A 17,924-nucleotide genomic window follows, 5' to 3' on the forward strand; every position below is an offset into this window, starting at 1 on the left:
GCCTGAGTCTGCGCAGAAGGCGTACAGCGCGGGGGTGGGGCAAATCTGCAGAAGAGGCGGAGTGAGGAGCCTAGAGGGAGGGACAGGGCGGGGCGAGTGTAGAAACCTTTACTTTCACCACTAGGATTGGAACCCAGGTTCTCTAGGTCTGGTTCTGTCCCAATGGCCCGACTGCCATCAAGCAATACTCTCTGAACCTGGACTGACTTTTCGAGGGTCCCGGATCAGAAGGCCCTGCCTTGAGATAGGGTGGGCCACAGAGGGTGCGTTGGGTGTTGTAGAGAACAAGCATGAGGGAATCTCAGTCTGGTTTTTTTTTTTTTTTCTTGGTTTTTTTTGTGTTTTTTGTGGTTTTTTTTTTTTTTTTTTTTTGGGTTCTTTTTTTTTCGGAGCTGGGGACCGAACCCAGGGCCTTGCGCTTCCTAGGCAAGCGCTCTACCACTGAGCTAAATCCCCAACCCCTCAGTCTGGGTTTTGATCCTGGAATTCTCCTTCTCCAGCTTTATCGCTGGATGGTGGAACTGACCGGAAGCGGATGCCTTCCCCATCTGGAGAACCCTACCCTGGGTGATCACAGCTGATAGGTGGGAGGGAAGGGAATTCTGCCTCTGCAGTGGAGCCCCACTTACATCCCTGGACCCCTGATGCTTGGAACTGCTGCGAAGAGGGCTCACCACCTAAGCAGAACTAGCTTGGAGGGCAGGTCCAGAACTGCAGGGAGCTGAGCTGGGTAACCGTTGCCCAGTATCTCTTAATTCTTACTTCTCTGGGACCTAAGCTTGCCCCTTACCTTATCTGTAACCTTTCAAATGAGGCTGTGCATCTGTGCAGGAGACTTGAGCCTCGAATGGGAAGTGACTGGCCCAAAGGAAGGGAGGTCCTGGGATAGGCTCTCCTCTCCCACTTCAGGTGAGTGGCAGCCTCCCCACCCAGCAGCATCACCCTCACCCTCTGCAACCATTCTAGGGGTGGTGCAGGTTTGAAGGGTTTCTTAGCAGACACATTCCTACCGTCTCCATTCACACTGCCATATTCACACCTATATATTCACACCTATATTCACACCTTTGAGGGCTTGTTAGAGCTGTCTTGGATTTCTGAGCTTCTGGCATCTGGGACCAGAGACGTGAAACAGGACAGAGCAAGAGGCCATATGCTTGGGACCCTTACATGAACAAGGCATTTAGCCTAAGGACTCTCTGGTCCTCAACTGCTTCTCACTGGCCAGCTCAGGGACTGAACTCTGGCCCAGGCTGGGGCTCAGCCATTCCCTCTCCTGGGCCTCAACTGGGACTTCCTGGGGAGGGAGCGGCAGCCTTTGCCTGCTGGAAGCCATCCAGCTGTTTGTGGCACTCTGTGCAGTTTCCGGGGGTGGGGTGGGGGCAATATGTTGTAAATTTGAACTAAGGAGGTTGGCCTTATCCCCATAGCCATTCTGAGGGAACAATGCCTCTCTTTTCCTGTGAGGATAATACCCCTTCCCAATCTAGGAGGGAAACTGAGACCCTAGTTGGGTTCTGGTCCCCTGGAGCATTCTGAAGACTCCTAGAAAGCTGTCTCATTCCCACCTTTGGGTGAATGACAAGCTCCTTCTGTTTGGTGGGCAGCCTGGCTTCTGCCCCAGGCAGAGACAGGGGTGGTGGCCAGCATCTTATTCTCCAGATGTTCTGGCCAGAGTGTGGGATTGTGCAACGGCTGCCCCTCCTCCACACTTCCTGGTTTGTGGTGTGAGGCTCCCACTACAGGCTGGAAGTGCTGGGTTGGGCTTCCCTGTGTGTTTTGCCAGCAGGCTTGCCAGGAATAAGAGAATGTCCAAGAGGAAGGAGCCTGGGACCTCTTCTGTGCCCAGTGTACCTTGTGCCTGGCTGGTGGCAAGGATGCCTGCCACTGGAGGATTCTTTGAAAGGAATCAAGGTTGGGGTTGGTGATGGTGTGAGTTATTTTGATTCCCCACAGGTTGTGGGGATGTTGGCACTGCCTCCAGTGATGGTGGCATGGGCTGCCAGTTCCTGACAGCTCTCTAGGCTTCAGTTTTACTGTCTCAGGGGCCTAACACATTGCTTCAGTCTCCTGTCTAACATGGGCAAAGCAGGGGATGTGCTGAGGTCAGTTGGCTCCTGGTTTGGAAACAGGCAGCCTTCAGCAGCTTCTCAGCAGAGTGGCCGCTGTCACCCTGGCGGTCCTCAGCAGTCTCTGTAGCTGGGGGACCCTTGATAGTTAGCTGTTTGATAGTTAGAGGGTAACCATCAGACGGGTCAAGAGAAGGTCTGCTGTCAGGCTGCTAGGATGTTGGCCCAGGAGCTTATAGGGCCCCCTTCTGAGTCCAATACCATGAGGGGTCTTCTCCCCAGACAGCTAGTGTCCAGAGTCAGTCTCTACATCTCTCTGTGTGGTGCCAGGAAGCTAACTGAAGGTTCAGGAAGTGTCCATTGGGAGCCCTTTTACTGCTCAGGGGTCTTAACCACACAGGTGCTGACAGAGTGCTACACAGGACCTGGAGCTAGTGTAGAAGCCCGTCCATCCCGACACCTGTCCACCAGTTCCCGAGTATTAGGAATTGCAGCTGACTTCTGTTCTTTACAGCCAATAAAAGTATGAGAGAAGCCATGGATTGAATTCTGTGTAAAACATTCTTCCACCCAAAGTTTAGGTCAATAGGACAGGTAGGAGGTACTGGGACTGTAGAGACTGGATAAAGGCCTGACAATTTTTTCCACACACTCTTCTACTCAAACTGTCCTGATGCCCTTACATCAGGACTTTACGATGAGTTTCATCTGGGGAATCCTGAACCCCCATATGCTGAGATGGACGTTTGTCTGCAGGCACCACGTTCTCAGGAACAACTCCTATGCATGGACATAGGAGGGGTTTGCCAGAGGGGCTGCCGCAGACTCCCCTGGAGTGTGGGAACTACAAGGTTTGGAGCAATGAATCCCAGAGAGCTGTTTTTCTGCCACTGCATGCAGACAGCCTTGTCTGTGGTACTCTTACATTGAAGATGACTCCGGAACTGGAAAGATGGCTCAGCAGTTAAGAGTGCTTGTTGCTCTCACAGAGGACCAGGGCTTGGTTCCCAGCACTCACACTGGACAACTCACAACTGTCTATAACTACAGTTCCAGGGAGATCCTTCTGTGGGCCACACACAGAGAGGCATAAATAAACATAGAATTCTTTTTGTAAGAAAAGAGGACTAAGTCCTGGGTGTGTCTTCACAGTGAGTCTCTTGTACGGCTTCTTGCAGCTGGGAATAGATTTCTAGGTCTAGGTGACCCCTGCAGCACCCACAGCAGGAAGAGGAGGGACCTAGAGGCACTAGATTCCCAGCTGTGGCGGGTTCCTGATTTTGTGCCTACCCCACACCTCTAGCCAGCCCAGTCTGGGCATCCAGACCCTGCTTATTCCTAGCATGAGTCAAGAATGCTAGGTATGGAGATTGTCCCATCTCTGGCTTGGCATATGTGGGCTATAGGAGCCCAGAACGACTGCACCACGACAGCAGCCTTCTTCTCACTGGTTTTCAGCCTCAGCTGAGAGCAAAGGAGCACTTCGTGGCCAGCGTACAGGGGGATGAACTATGCCAGACGTGATGCGTGAGCACTGAGGCAGAGAGGAGAGAAGAGTGAACGCACACGCGGATGTGCAGATCAGTGCTATCGCTCAGCACAATGGCTTGAGGGGTGGCAGGTGCAGCCTGACCCTTGTACCTGCTGGGAAAGAAGTAGGGGAAGGGATAATCACTGAGCTGCGGTTCCCGTGACACAGTGTAGCAGGGTATGAACGTGAGGGTGCACACGTGTAAATGTGTTAGGGTAGAGAGTGTGAGCCCATGGGAATGAATTTTGAATAGGTGCGCGCACGTGTCTGTGTAAACAGATGTGTGAGGGCTTGAATGCGTCAGTATTTATTAGAAAGATCAGGCGCGTGTGCACTGGGGAAGTGAGGGCTTGGGGACCCTAAGTCATGTACCAGTGCGTGCCTTCGGAAGGGGCGTTCAATCTGGCCTTTGGGTCCCTCCCACCCCACCCTCTTGCTCTGGAGGTCCCCTTCCTCCCTTCCCAAGCACAGGGACAGCACGGGGTGAAGAAGTCTGGAAAGATGAACCCATGACAGATGTTGTGATCACAGTGGTCGCCGGCGAGCCCGACTCCCAGCTACAGGTGTCTCTGCGAGACCCCTGGCAGAGCGCAGCCGGAGGTCTTCCCGGAGGAAGCGCCCCGGGCTGGCGGCGGGCGGCGGGCGGCGCGCATTCCTCAGCCCTGAGTCAGGCGGCCGCCCCTCGGCCGGGCCCGCCCCCGGCGCGCACGCCCCTCGGCCCGTGGCATTCCCAGGCGGACGGGCCGGGCCGGCGCGCGGGCGCAGGCAGGGACTAGGCGCGGGCGCCCTCCCGGCCGGCGGCGGCAGCCGGTGCAGACCCCTCCGAGGACCCTGCGGCGGTGAGTGGCGTCCGGGGTCTTTGCGCGGGGCTCTAGGCGGGCGGGTGCAGGGCTTAGGTTCCGGCGCGCGTCCTCCGATCGCTGGCAATCGGTGCGCGGAGTTTCCCGAGCGCCGGCGGAGGCGGCGCGGCCCGGATTCCAGCCCGGCGCCCCACAGAAATAGCCCGTGGTCGGATCGGCGCGGCCTGGCGGGCGGGGCAGCCGGGCATTGGCCTCGCCGGGTCTCCGGGGCCGGGAGTCCGAGGGCCGCAGTCGCCCGGAGCAGCTCCTCTGCTGCCAGCCCCTCCCCCCATGCCCTCCTTGCTCCCAGGCCCCCGAAGGTGGCGTCTGAAACTCTGCGCAGAGCGCGCGACTTCGGGCCACCGGGTCCGCTTCCTCCCACTCACGGGAGTAACAGCGGCAGCTGCGGGCCGGGGAACTCGGCTGGGCCTGCACGACTCGCTTCAGCCCGGTTTGCATCGGGAAACTCGGGAAGTGCTTCCAAAGACCTCTCCTGCCCCGTACAGTGGCCCCGAGGCCACTCTCGGGGTCTTAAAGTAGTCTGGGCGCGTTGGGGTGACCACGGACCCTAAGTGCCCTGGGATAGGCGAGAGGGCCTGTCTGTCCTGCTGGGAGCATGCTAGTAGAGCTGGGTGGAGAATGGTCAGGGGACTCCCCCTAGGCTTTCTTTCCGCTCAGATAGTCCCGACCAGAGTTCCTGCTCCGTGTGCCTCTTGGGGTAGTGTGTCTGTCTGCGTGGGCGGGGCCTGGATCCGGAGGTCCCCCCCCCCCCCGCTCTGTCCTGGGAAAGCCCCCCCTCCCCACTTCCTGTTGAAGCAGGGAGAAGATTCTAGGATGAAACTGGCTTTTCAGGTTTAGACCAGCTAAGAAGTCGGGGCAGTCCCAGGCTAGGTGCTCCCCACCTCCATGGGGCGAGCCACAGCCCCTTGCCCCCGCCCTTAAGCCTAGAGGATGCTGGGGAACTCAGCAGCTGGCGGGTTCTCAAGAGGTTCCAGAGCTGAGTCCTATGCTACCAGGGTCATTCTGAGCAATCCGGGTAAGAGGGCAAGGGTGTCCGGTAGGCCCAGATTGAAGGTACAGGTTCTGGCACCCTTCCACAGTCCTCCAGGCGGCCTCCATGGCTGGCTAGCTCCTCTGCAGGAGCCTTACTGGGAAGTCCTCTTGGGTGAGCCAGCCATAGCTCCCCTGGTGGGGGGGGGGGTGTCTAGTGGTGCGGTTTGGGTCTCCTGTTAAGGGACAGTCAGAGCCCTTCCCTCCTATCGCCCTGGCTCTAGTCTGTCCTCAGCGTGCCCCTTCCCTGCAAGTAAAGACTTTGCCCAGCTCCAAATGCTTTGCAGCCACTGGAGCTAAGGATCCCTCCCAGTTCCCTGGCAGACCTGACCGAGGTGCTGAACTCCCTTGAGGCCCTGTAACCTCAGGCAGTGAAAGGCCTCTCTGAGTTAATCTGTAAAATGGGTGGACATGGTGATCACCTTTTACCATCGGTTATTACATCACCAAGGCTAGTTAGGCTCAGGTCTGAGGCAGGTGTCCCTGGCCTGTGGTGACTGAAGCTGTTGTTGCAGACTCAGTTTACCCTCCTGGAGCCTCTCCAGTTTTGTCCTGCTCCTTGTGGTTTCTGGGAGGCGTTTCTGAGTCAGTCAGGGCAATTCTGGATCTCAGTACCTCTCCTTTCACTCAGAGACTCAGCTGTGCTGCTGATTTGGGACCAGAAGTGTCCAGCTTAGTGGGCACTAATCTAGAATTTGACCTACGGTTAACTCCTTACTCCAAGCCCCTTTCTGAGAGCCTGGCTTGGGCAGGCTCCCTTTCCTCTCTGAGCCCCATCTGGGTCCGGGACTTTGACTGGCCACCAGGGACGTTTGAGTTATGGTGGGTGCTGTCTTTTCCAGGGATGGCTTCTTTCCTCTTGTGCTCTCCCATCCCTTGATCCCTTGATCCCTTGATTCCTTGATCCTTTGGGTCCCAGGGCTCCTCTAGGGACTAGGAGCTCCCCACATACCCCCTTGTTCTGTTGCCCTCTCTGTGTGTTCCTCTCTGAGATGGTGACAGGTGAGGAGTGATGGGGAGGGGCAGAATCTAGAGTGTACTGGGGATGAGAGAGGGCCCCCTGCAAATGCTTGCCCTGTTCTGCAGCGCCCTGTTCTGCAGCGGAAACAAAAGGAGTCAGAGACAGCCTAATGGTTCACAAAGGGCCCAGCCAACACTCCACATGATCCCATTGATAAATGAGGCAGAGAGGCTGGGGGAAGTCACAGTGTCACAGTGCCTTGTGGCGATGGACCAGCGGAGAGGATGTAGAAAGCTGGTCCCTGGCCCCTCCGCCAGGCTGAGGCTGGGTATCCGATTGGGGGACAGGTCTCAAGTGGGATGCTGGAGTGCAAGGTGGCCGTAGCCCACACCAGAGGATGCAGTGTCACGGCAGCTGCAGTCACTATGTCCTGAATGTCTGTGCTTCGTGACTGCACTTTCCTACACTCTACGTGTAGGAAACGTGCAGGGTGCGTCTTCGAGACCGCGTCCGTGTCACAGCGCCAGCTCCCACCTGCAGCTCCGATATTTTTGTCTGTTTGTTTGCTTGTTTGAGACAGTTTTCATTATGCAGCCTGGCCTGGCTTCCAATTCAGAATCTTCCCTCCCGAGCTGGGTGCTGGGGTCACGGTTGTGCAGTACCATGCCCGGCCACACCGGAAAAAAAAACTTCGACTGTCTTCTTCCCACTCAGGCAACCGCCCCTTCTGACCATTCAGCTGCTGCTTACTGAGCACATACTGTGTGCCAGGCACTTTCATCAGCCCTTTTCCAGATGAGGAAATGAAGGCTTGCCAGGTGTGGCGGTGCATGCACATCTGTAATCTCAGCACTTAGGGGGTGTAGGCCAGCATGGGCACACGAGATTCCGTCTCATAAAACCCAGAAGAGAAAGCCCGGGTATGCTGTTTGTAAGGGGTGGAGACTACGGTGTAGGTTATAATATAGATTTTTGACCCGTTGTTGTTCCACCTGCCTTCTGGTTTCCTGGCTGTTCTAACCGGACTCATGAACGGGGTAGCCTGAAGGGTCTCTTGTCCCACCGTGGGGTAGACTTCTATCTCCTCCACAACCTCCCTCCTACCCGTCACAGTCATGTCCACCGGCCAACAGTGCATTCTGAGATTTGCTGCTACCTGAGCTCCGGGTTGGCTCTTACCCTCCACTGGAATCTTGCTTAAGCTGCTTGGGTCCCTGACAAGGGTCTGTCGCTGGACTTGACTCCATTCCCACCTCCAACCCCTGAGCTTGCTTTCCAACTCGTCCCACTTACTCTGGATCCCTTTTGGGTGGCTCCTTATGCTTCTGGGGTGACTCATGGTGTGTGACCCCAGGCAATCAGCCTCACCATGGGCCATGGTTTCCCACTGCACCGGGGCCAGCAGAGGAGAGAGTAAGGGCTGTTTGGGAACAAGAGCCCACTGTGTGCCAGGGGAGATCTAGACACTGAGCCACTGTGGGCCGGCAGCACGCTGCTCCTTGGCCTAGACTCTTTGTCTGGCCTGGTATGCCCCTCCCCCAGGCCTTGTGAATCCCACTAGCTTGAGGCCCTTTTAGGAATAGAGCTTAGGGTGGGGCAAGTTGGGAACAGGGCACTAGGGAAGGGTGGGTGTCCTTTCTCCAAACTGCAGGCCTAGAGTGGTGTGTGTGGGTTCTCTTCTTGTGTTTCCTTTCACCATAGTGAGGAAGGGGACCCCAGGAAACCCAGATGTTTGGGCAGAAGCTGGTCATGGGGTAAGGCCCATATGCTTGCTCACAGCCCTCTCAGCTTGTCCCCTCTTTCCCGCCCCTGTCACACTTGCCTAGGCTGGTCAGCTGTTCTCTCTAGGTCCTGCTAAAGGGTCATCTTCCAGAGTCCCCACATCCCGACTCAGGAGAACTGGCGCTGCCACCCTGTGCTAAGGTAAGGCAGCACCAGTGGACAGCCCTGGAGGCAGGTAGAAAGCACATTGCAGGACCCATGGAGAAGAAAGGGAGGTCAGAGAGAGTCGTTGGTTAGGGGGATGGAGTCATGGGTACTGGGAGTTTTTACAGGCAGCAGCTTGCATTCCCGAGAAAGGCACCAGTTCGATACCTCCTAGACGTGCTGAGCACAGGCACCTAACCTGTTGGAAAGGCCAGTTTCCAGCGCTCACCTGTGGTTTACTCCCTATGATCCCGTGACTGCTCTTGGCCACGTTCCCTTCTGGAGCTCCCGAGTGGCTGCTTGGGATGGACCAGAAGGCAGGAAATGTTAGGTGTCCTCCATCTTCTCTGGTACCTGGCCCCCTACCCACTGGTTCTCACAGGGCTCAGCCCTGCTTTGGGGAGTTCACTGCTTTCTGGGCCTCATTTTCTCAGTTTTGTAGTGAGAACGGAGCCTCTGTCTCCTCCAAGCATCGAGAGGGAACAGGCTGGTTACACGGTCTAGAGTCTGTTCGGGTCTGCAGATTCGAAGGTCCAGGCCTTTGAGTCTTCTGCCCTCTGAGCCTTAACTTCGAGGAGCCCTACCCTTGCCTGCGTCCTCATCTCCAATTTAAGGCCCTTCACTTGGAGCAGGGGTTACGTGTATATCTGCTGAGGCTGTCGTTTATAAAGGGGGAAGTGAGAGTCCCACAAAGGTCAAGACTTCCCTGACAGTCTAGAGCTGGGCCCTTCTGCACTGACTGGAACCTGGCTGGTCTCAAATGCACAGACACCTGCCTGCTTCTGCGCCCTGAGTGCTAAGACCAAGGGTGTGCAACCGGATGCCTGGCTATGTATTTCTTTCAAGACTGGGTGTCACTGTGTAACGCTGGCTGTCCTGGAACTCACTGTGTAGACCAGGCTGGTCCTGGACTCACAGAAGCCTGCTTTTGCCTCCCAAGGGCTGGTACCACCAACCAGGCTATCTTCTATCTATCTATCTATCTATCTATCTATCTATCTATCTATCTATCTATCTATCTATCCATCCATCCATCCATCCATCCATCCATCCATCCATCCATTCATGCATCCAGAGGCCGGAGGACAACTTTGTGGATTCAGTTTTCTTTTCCACCTTTTTGTGGTTTCTAGGGATTGAACTCAGGCTTATGTAGAAGGCAAGTGCTTTTCCCTTCTGAGCTGCCTTGGAGGACCAGCCTGTGCGATAGGCTTGGGTTCCTAGGTATTCAGGGTGCCTTCCCCAACCTGTCCCTGCCTCACTGCCTTTTTGGGCAGTTGGCGCCACCTCGTGGTCATTCACTGTGGTTTCTGCTCCAAGAGAATTTGTTTCGATTTGTTTTGTTTTAGGCAAGGTCTCATTGTGTAGCCCTGGCTGGCCTAGAACCCACTGTGTAAACTGGGCCAGCCTCAAACTCACAGAGATCCACCTGCCTCTGTCTCCTTAGTGCTGGGATTACCTGACACTGTGGAATTTCTCTTTGTAAAGTCCTCTGGGTACAGGAACCTGCTGCCCTAGTTATTGCTCTGAAACCCCAAGGAGTCCTCTCTTTCTCTAAATGTGGGGCGTCTTCTGTGTAAGTGTGTGATCGATCGTGAACCCCACAGAAGTGGAAGTCACGGTGGCTAAGATGGCCTAGGACGGGAGGGCCAGAGCCCCATGCTCACAGATTTTGTCCTCCTGCTCCCGGATGTGCACAGCCTTCCTTATACCCACTTCCGGCTGCCAGGAAGTAAATCCTCACTGCCTGCTGCCAGACAGACTGAGCACATCTTTGTTTGTAGGGAAATTGCTACCCAGGCTTTAAACTTCAAGAGAGCAGGGGTCCGTTACCAGCGTGCATTCATAGTAGGTTTAAGTGTGTTTCACCTTAGATTCCTATTGTCGGAGCCCCTATCTGTGGGGAGCTCAGGCACAGGGTGTGCCAGCCTAGATCAGGAGCTGTGAGCACCTCTGTTGGGCTTGCAGTGCTCCTTCTAGGTTTAGACCCACTATGTCCCTGGAGACTTGTCAGGGTTGTCACTCTACATAACCCTACACCCCCAGGCCTGTCTCACTGCACCCGGAACCATGAGCGAAGCCCGGAGAGACAGTACTAGCAGTCTGCAACGCAAGAAACCCCCGTGGCTCAAGTTGGACATCCCAGCTGTGGTGCCCCCAGCAGCAGAAGAGCCCAGCTTCCTGCAGGTAGGTTCCGGCCAGTAGGAGTTTTGGAATTTTGGGAATTCCCTGGCCTGGCTCCTCACCGCAACTCTGTGGTCTAGCCCCTGCGGCGACAGGCTTTCCTGCGGAGTGTGAGTATGCCGGCTGAGACAGCCCGTGTCCCGTCACCCCACCATGAGCCTCGGCGGCTGGCGCTGCAGCGTCAGACATCCATCACGCAGACCATCCGCAGGTACCACACCGTCCTGGCTGTCACCCAGGTTGGGGGTAGGGAGGGACCCGAGAGGTGGCATACAGAATCCTGTTAGGTACTGGGGGTGGGGGATGGGAACGGGGCAAAGGTCCCTTCTCTCTGAGCTTTTCTTCTCCATCTTAATCCCAACACTTGGGCATCCTCCTGTTCTGGGGACCCACGGTTGGCCCTCCGTCTGCCTCTCTGTTCCCCAGGGCACACACCCTCCTTTCTCCCTACTCTAACACCCTGGCTCCTCGTAGCCGGCAGGTACGCTTTGGGCGTGTTCATACTCTGCCTCTTTTGAGGCCCCGGGCTGCTCGCAAGGCCCACCCACAGCGCCAGTCTCTCTCTTGGTCCTTGCTCAGGTACCTTGCGTAGGTCTTGAGTGTGTTGGTGTTTTTCGGCACGTGCATGTCCTGTAGCCTCTTGGAGCTGCTGGAGTGCTTGGCAGTCTCTGGCTGTTCATGGCAGGGGCAGTGTTTTTATTTGCATGTTCAAAGACCGTGGCCATCCTATTGCTGCTGCCGCTACTGCTGAGTTCTGTAGTACCTGAGGGCGATGGGGGCTGCCTGAGGCTGAGCCCTCTCCCTGGACTCCGGGTTGGGTGAGGGCCTATGGGAACCTTCTACTGATTAGTAGGAATTGGGGTGGCCACAGTTGGAACTCCCCGGTCCTATCCTTGGAGTGACTGAAGCCTGCCGCAGGGCCCACTACCCAGGTTGGCCTTTGAGGATCCTTGACTGGGGAAGGGGGACAGGAGATATGGCTTCCCCTTGCTGAGTCCTTCTCATGCCAGGGGGACAGCTGACTGGTTTGGAGTGAGCAAGGACAGTGACAGCACCCAGAAGTGGCAGCGTAAGAGCATCCGTCACTGCAGCCAGCGATATGGGAAGCTAAAGCCACAGGTCATCCGGGAGCTGGACCTGCCCAGCCAGGACAATGTGTCGCTGACCAGCACTGAGACACCGCCTCCACTCTATGTGGGGCCATGCCAGCTGGGAATGCAGAAGGTGTGTTACACACTCCTCACTCTGCTCCTCTACTTGGGGTGGGAGGAAGAGAGGGTTGAGGAGAGAGAGAGTATCCCTCTGAGACTGTGGCTGGGAGAGCAGCCACAAAGTCTTAGAACAGCTCCTGAGATACCCCCAGCTAGGGACCCTAGGAGGAAAAGAGTCATGGTATCCCATGACTCTTCGTGGAAGTCTTGCCTGGTTCTGTGTACTGACCTAGCCTCTTTTCCATCCCACCAGATCATAGACCCTCTGGCCCGAGGCCGGGCCTTCCGCATGGCCGATGACACCGCCGATGGCCTGAGTGCCCCCCACACTCCCGTCACACCAGGTGCTGCCTCCCTCTGTTCCTTCTCCAGCTCCCGCTCAGGTTTCAACCGGCTCCCTCGGCGTCGCAAACGTGAATCCGTGGCCAAGATGAGCTTCCGGGCCGCTGCAGCGCTGGTGAAGGTAAATGCAGCAGTCTGGCCAAGGTTGTAGGTGTGGGAGCTGAGCCCGCTCCGACTTCCAGGGCCTCAGGTCACCTCCTCAGGTCACTTCCTCGTCCCCAGGGTCGGTCTATTAGGGATGGCACTTTACGAAGGGGACAGCGTCGGAGCTTTACTCCTGCCAGCTTCCTGGAGGAAGACATGGTGGACTTCCCTGATGAGCTGGATACATCTTTCTTTGCCCGGGTAAGAAGAGCCTGGGAGGTGGCGCCCCGTCTCCCTCTGTCTCTGGATCCCCTTTGACCTCACTTATTTGCTCAGGAAGGTGTCCTCCATGAGGAGCTGTCCACGTACCCAGATGAGGTGTTTGAGTCCCCATCAGAAGCAGCGCTCAAGGACTGGGAGAAAGCCCCGGATCAGGCAGACCTTACGGGTGGGGCCCTGGACCGCAGCGAGCTCGAGCGAAGCCACTTGATGTTGTGAGTGCAGCCGGTGGGTGAGGGGAGCAGAGGGAGCAGCTGGGCTCTCGGGTGCGATGCTACAGTGTCCATAGCTTGGGCTAGAGACCTTGGAATCTAGCCTGACCACAGTGGGTATGTCCAGGGCTAGGCACAGCCCTACTTCGATGCCCTCCTACAGAACTCCCAGAGCCCAGGGGCTAGAGTTTAGATGGGAGAAGACCATGACCTAGTTAACGCTGTTGAGAGACAGAGCCCGAGTCTAGGGGATCCCCATTCTCTCCCTTCCAAGCTGCAAGGGGCTTACTGGGAAGGCGGAGATGAAGAGGAATGACTCGCTGGGTGTCTTCACCCCTCGGAGGGCCGGAGAGACACTGCACAGTGCTCTGGTTCTGCCCAAGAGAGAAGGCAGTGTGTAGGTTCCGGGCAGGAAGTGAACACGCTGACCCCTTCCAGACCCCTGGAACGAGGCTGGAGGAAGCAGAAGGAAGGCGGCACGCTAGCCCCGCAGCCCAAGGTGCGGCTTCGCCAGGAGGTGGTCAGTGCGGCTGGCCCCAGGAGGGGTCAGCGTATCGCTGTGCCAGTGCGCAAGCTCTTCGCCCGGGAAAAACGGCCGTATGGTCTGGGGATGGTGGGACGGCTCACCAACCGCACGTACCGGAAACGGATTGACAGCTACGTCAAGCGGCAGATAGAAGACATGGATGATCACAGGTCGGCTGTGCTGGGATAGAGGCCGAGCTAGGAATCCCAGTCAGGACGCTCCTGGTCTCACCCCCGTCTCACTTACTCTGTCTTCAGGCCCTTCTTCACTTACTGGCTCACCTTCGTGCACTCCCTGGTCACCATTCTGGCTGTGTGTATCTACGGCATCGCGCCTGTGGGCTTCTCGCAGCACGAGACGGTGGACTCGGTGAGCCCTGCACCCAGATAACATGGAGTCTAGGCTGTGGATGCCGTGGTCCGGCTCTGGGAGGATGGAGCCCTACAGATTTGGTCTGATCTCACTTCCTACTTTCCAGGTACTTCGGAAGCGGGGTGTCTATGAGAATGTCAAATACGTCCAGCAGGAGAACTTCTGGATTGGCCCCAGCTCGGTGAGGGCAGGGCTGGGGGTGGAGCTTGGAGGTGCCCCACCCATCCTGGGCTGAATCCACAGCTGCCCTCTCCCTCTCCACAGGAGGCCCTCATTCACCTGGGTGCCAAGTTCTCCCCCTGCATGCGCCAGGACCCACAGGTGCACAACTTTATCCTTGCTGCCCGGGAGCGTGAAAAGCACTCAGCCTGCTGTGTGCGCAATGACCGGTCTGGCTGTGTGCAGACGTCGAAGGAGGAGTGCTCGGTGGGTGCCCTGTAACTGTCAGTGCTGTCTGCTCTTAATTTCAGACTTAGGCCTCACGGAGTTCTTTCCCAGCTCCTCTCATCCTTGCCCGTCACTCCTAGTTTCTGTGGAGGATGCTCATTGGACAAATCTGGTCTTGATTTGGCCCTGCTCTCTCAGCACATGATTGCATTATATCTTTTTTTTTTTCTTTTTCTTTTTCTTTTTTCTTTTTTTTCGGAGCTGGCGACCAAACCCAGGGCCTTGCGCTTGCTAGGCAAGTGCTCTACCACTGAGCTAAATCCCCAACCCCGATTGCATTACATCTTAAGTGGATAGGACTCATTTTCCTCTACCAATTTAAAGCTGGACGTGGTGGTGCAGGACTGTAAGCCTAGTCATTAGGGAGCCGAAGTAGGAGGATGGTTCAGTTCCAGGCCAGCCTGGGCTGCATTTCATGGTTCCAAAAGGAAACAAGAAAGAAAAATGCATGGGGCTGGAGAGATGGTTCAGTGGTTAAGAGCATTGACTGCTCTTCCAGAGGTCCTGAGTTCAAATCCCAGCAACCACATGGTGGCTCACAACCATCTGTAATGAGATCTGATGCCCTCTTCTGGTGTCTGAAGACAGCTACAGTGTACTTCTATATAATAAGTATAATAAATAAATCTTTAAAAAAAAAAAGAAAAATGTAAAAGACTGGTCCATCTTTGGCACCATAGTTGATGTCCCTTTTCTAGTTCAGGACGGAGGCTGTCTCTATACCTCGGTTATGCCCTAGGGCACCTTGTAATATTCCCCACATGTTTCTGAAGTTTAACTTAATAGCTGTGTGGAGCCAGGAGTTAGTTCCGGGGCCTTGCCTTTGATTCCTGACTGTTGCTAACTGAGCAGACGGTAGGATCTGACTGGGGCTGACCCCCTGTCCCTACAGTCTACGTTGGCAGTGTGGGTGAAGTGGCCGGTTCATCCTAGTGCTCCCGACCTGGCAGGCAACAAGAGGCAGTTTGGTTCTGTCTGCCACCAGGACCCCAGGTGAGTGCTCCTAATTCCCCTCTTACAATGCCCGTGGCATTGGTGTAGAGGATTCGTTGTTTGGGTGAGGAGGGTGGCATCATTGAGGACAAAGACTCTAACCATTTGGGCTCGTGCAGGGTGTGTGATGAGCCTTCCTCTGAGGATCCCCACGAGTGGCCAGAAGATATCACCAAGTGGCCGGTGAGCTGGGGTCTTCGAATTGCTGAATGGGGGAGGGCACACCCGCATCTTCACACTGCCCTAGCCTCTGCCCAGCCTGTCGGGCAAGGCTTGCCTCTGTGAGCAAGGAGTCAGGGCAAGGGAACTAGGTGAAGGCACGAGAGGTCAAAGAGCGTTATTCTGGTTTGCAGAAGGCTCAGCCCGGGCTCTGGGTGTGACCTACTTGACTCAACGGAGGCCTGGTTTCTATCTGAGTCTTACCTTTGTCTCGGTTCCCAATAAGGGTTAGGCCAAAAGGCGTGCCCTTCCCCTCCCCCGCCCCTCTCTCTCTCTCTCTCTCTCTCTCTCTCTCTCTCTCTCTCTGTGTGTGAGTGTGTGAAGTGACCCTGGCTCTTGTTTTTCTTTCTTACCCAGATCTGCACCAAAAACAGCGCGGGGAACCACACTAACCACCCTCACATGGACTGTGTCATAACGGGCAGGCCCTGCTGCATCGGCACCAAGGGCAGGTGGGTGCTCCCGTGTAGCTGGCTCAGAGCAGCACTTTTCTCCCTCATAAAAGCCCGACATAACCCGATTCCCAGTCACAAGGAGTAAGACTGGGCCAGTGGAGGCGGGTGGGTCTGAGATCCTCCCGAGTAGTGGGCAGGCGTCCGTAGACCTCAGCAGCCTCCATCTGCCAGGCTGGGCGCCCTCCAAACCCTGGCGTGACCCTCTAGGTGTGAGATCACCTCCCGGGAGTACTGTGACTTCATGAAGGGCTACTTCCATGAGGAGGCCACACTCTGCTCTCAGGTAGGCCTTGAGGGCACGCCCCTCTCCGCCCCCGCCCACTGTGGAGGCTGACCAGCCCCTCTGCACAGGTGCACTGCATGGACGATGTCTGTGGCCTCCTGCCTTTCCTCAATCCCGAGGTGCCTGACCAGTTCTACCGCCTGTGGCTGTCCCTCTTCCTGCACGCTGGGCAAGTGGGACTGGGGGCTGGGCTGGTGGTCTCATGCCCTAGGAGTAGTGGGACTGGAGGCAAAAGGGAAGCCGCCTTCTCTGCTGAGTGCCCCTCACTGCCCACAGGATCCTGCACTGTTTGGTGTCCGTCTGCTTCCAGATGACGGTCCTGCGGGACCTGGAGAAGCTGGCAGGCTGGCACCGCATAGCCATCATCTACCTGCTGAGCGGTGTCACGGGCAATCTAGCCAGCGCCATCTTTCTGCCGTACCGGGCAGAGGTAAGATGCTTCTCAGGGTGGGGACCCTCTATAGGTGTGCCTGTGTCTAGCATGGCCCCATCTGTGTCGGAGATCAAGTACACTCTGAGAGGTGGGATAGGAAGATGAGCTTCTGCAGTGGGGGTGGGCTGGTGCAGCCTCAGTGGCTTACGGCTCCCATCCCCCAACATCAGGTAGGTCCGGCCGGCTCCCAGTTTGGTATCCTGGCCTGTCTCTTTGTGGAGCTATTCCAGAGCTGGCAGATCCTGGCCCGACCCTGGCGTGCCTTCTTCAAGCTCCTGGCCGTGGTGCTCTTCCTCTTTGCCTTTGGGCTGCTGCCCTGGATCGACAACTTCGCCCACATCTCAGGTTTCGTCAGCGGCCTCTTCCTTTCCTTTGCCTTCCTGCCTTACATCAGCTTTGGCAAGTTCGACCTGTACCGCAAGCGTTGCCAGATCATCATCTTCCAGGCCGTCTTCCTGGGCCTGCTGGCCGGCCTGGTGGTCCTCTTCTATTTCTACCCAGTGCGCTGTGAATGGTGTGAGTTCCTCACCTGCATCCCCTTCACAGACAAGTTCTGTGAGAAGTACGAGCTGGATGCTCAGCTCCATTGAACCAGCGGTGGACACCCCAGGCCACCCCGGCCTCCTGTGGCCGAACAGACGGGTGCTTCCTGAACACTGACCTCTCGTGCCTCGAGCTCCCGTTGAACCCTCACACTGCTGGACATTATCATCCGAGTCCCCATGATAACCTTCTAACTACTCCCCCCACCCCCCTTGACAACCACCTCAGGTGGTCAATAAATGGACTGGGAGCGTTTTAGCTGCCACTAACGTGACCGGGGTTGCCACTCTTTCCTGATCTCTGGCTGGGGTCATGGGGGATGGCCTTGGACATACAGTTCGACAAGTCAGTGGTTCTCAACCTGTGGGGCATGACCCCTCTGGCAAACTTCTATCTCTGAATATTTATGTTCCGATTCAAGAGAGTAGCAAAATTAGTTATGAAGTAGCAACAAAATAACTTCATGGGTTGGGGGGCAGTCACTGCAACATGAGGAACTGAATTAAAGGGCCGCAGTGTTTGGAAGGTTGAGAACCAGTGTTCTAAGTCGAAGACATCACTGGCTCTCACCTCTCTGTGAGGTCTCGTAGGATGGCTGGTAGCCAGTGTTGGAACATGGATCTTGGGGTGTCCTGCTGTGTCCCCACAGTGGGGAGCATCTTCTACCCCTGTAACTCATTCCTTGTCATGCTGTCTCTTTCCACGGAGGCTGGGAGAAAAACTGCTATCGGGAACCTGCGGGTGGAGGTTTGCGGCCACCGTCACCACAGGCCCTGGGGTTGCAGGCTCCCGTTTCCCCGCAGCAGAAACAGCTGCTCGATGTATATTTCCTCCTTGCTGAGAGGCCGTAGTGAGAGAGGTGAGCAGTGCGGTCCCAGGGCTTAGGTGCAGCCCCTGAGACTTTACTGCTCCCCAGTACCAGCCACCTCTGCCCTCACCTCCCTCTGGTATGGGACAGATCCAGC

The 17,924-nt window shown here is 56.3% G+C and overlaps 1 protein-coding gene across 10 annotated transcripts; it reads left to right on the forward strand.

Annotated features, from left to right (window-relative positions):
• Positions 1-4,300: 4,300 nt before the first annotated feature.
• Rhbdf1 (rhomboid 5 homolog 1) lies at positions 4,301-17,233 on the forward strand. 10 transcript variants are annotated; one of them, XM_039085879.2, is made up of 21 exons: positions 4,324-4,439; positions 7,165-7,268; positions 8,277-8,373; positions 10,423-10,563; positions 10,641-10,771; positions 10,987-11,139; positions 11,571-11,784; positions 12,025-12,234; positions 12,336-12,458; positions 12,534-12,691; positions 13,127-13,384; positions 13,472-13,583; positions 13,693-13,767; positions 13,851-14,012; positions 14,926-15,026; positions 15,146-15,209; positions 15,603-15,697; positions 15,908-15,983; positions 16,052-16,152; positions 16,260-16,413; positions 16,587-17,233. In XM_039085879.2, the coding sequence occupies exons 4-21, from the start codon at positions 10,447-10,449 to the stop codon at positions 17,004-17,006; spliced, it is 2,724 nt and encodes a 907-aa protein (XP_038941807.1). In that variant the 5' UTR covers positions 4,324-4,439; positions 7,165-7,268; positions 8,277-8,373; positions 10,423-10,446; the 3' UTR covers positions 17,007-17,233. The 10 variants fall into 10 exon arrangements, with proteins under 10 accessions (XP_038941805.1, XP_038941809.1, XP_038941806.1 ...); XM_039085878.2 differs by lacking the exon at positions 7,165-7,268 and having other exon boundaries at positions 4,307-4,439; XM_063268949.1 differs by lacking the exon at positions 10,987-11,139 and having other exon boundaries at positions 4,335-4,439.
• Positions 17,234-17,924: the final 691 nt, after the last annotated feature.

Source organism: Rattus norvegicus, chromosome 10 (assembly GCF_036323735.1).
Source record: "Rattus norvegicus strain BN/NHsdMcwi chromosome 10, GRCr8, whole genome shotgun sequence".
Classification (NCBI taxonomy): domain Eukaryota; kingdom Metazoa; phylum Chordata; class Mammalia; order Rodentia; family Muridae; genus Rattus; species Rattus norvegicus.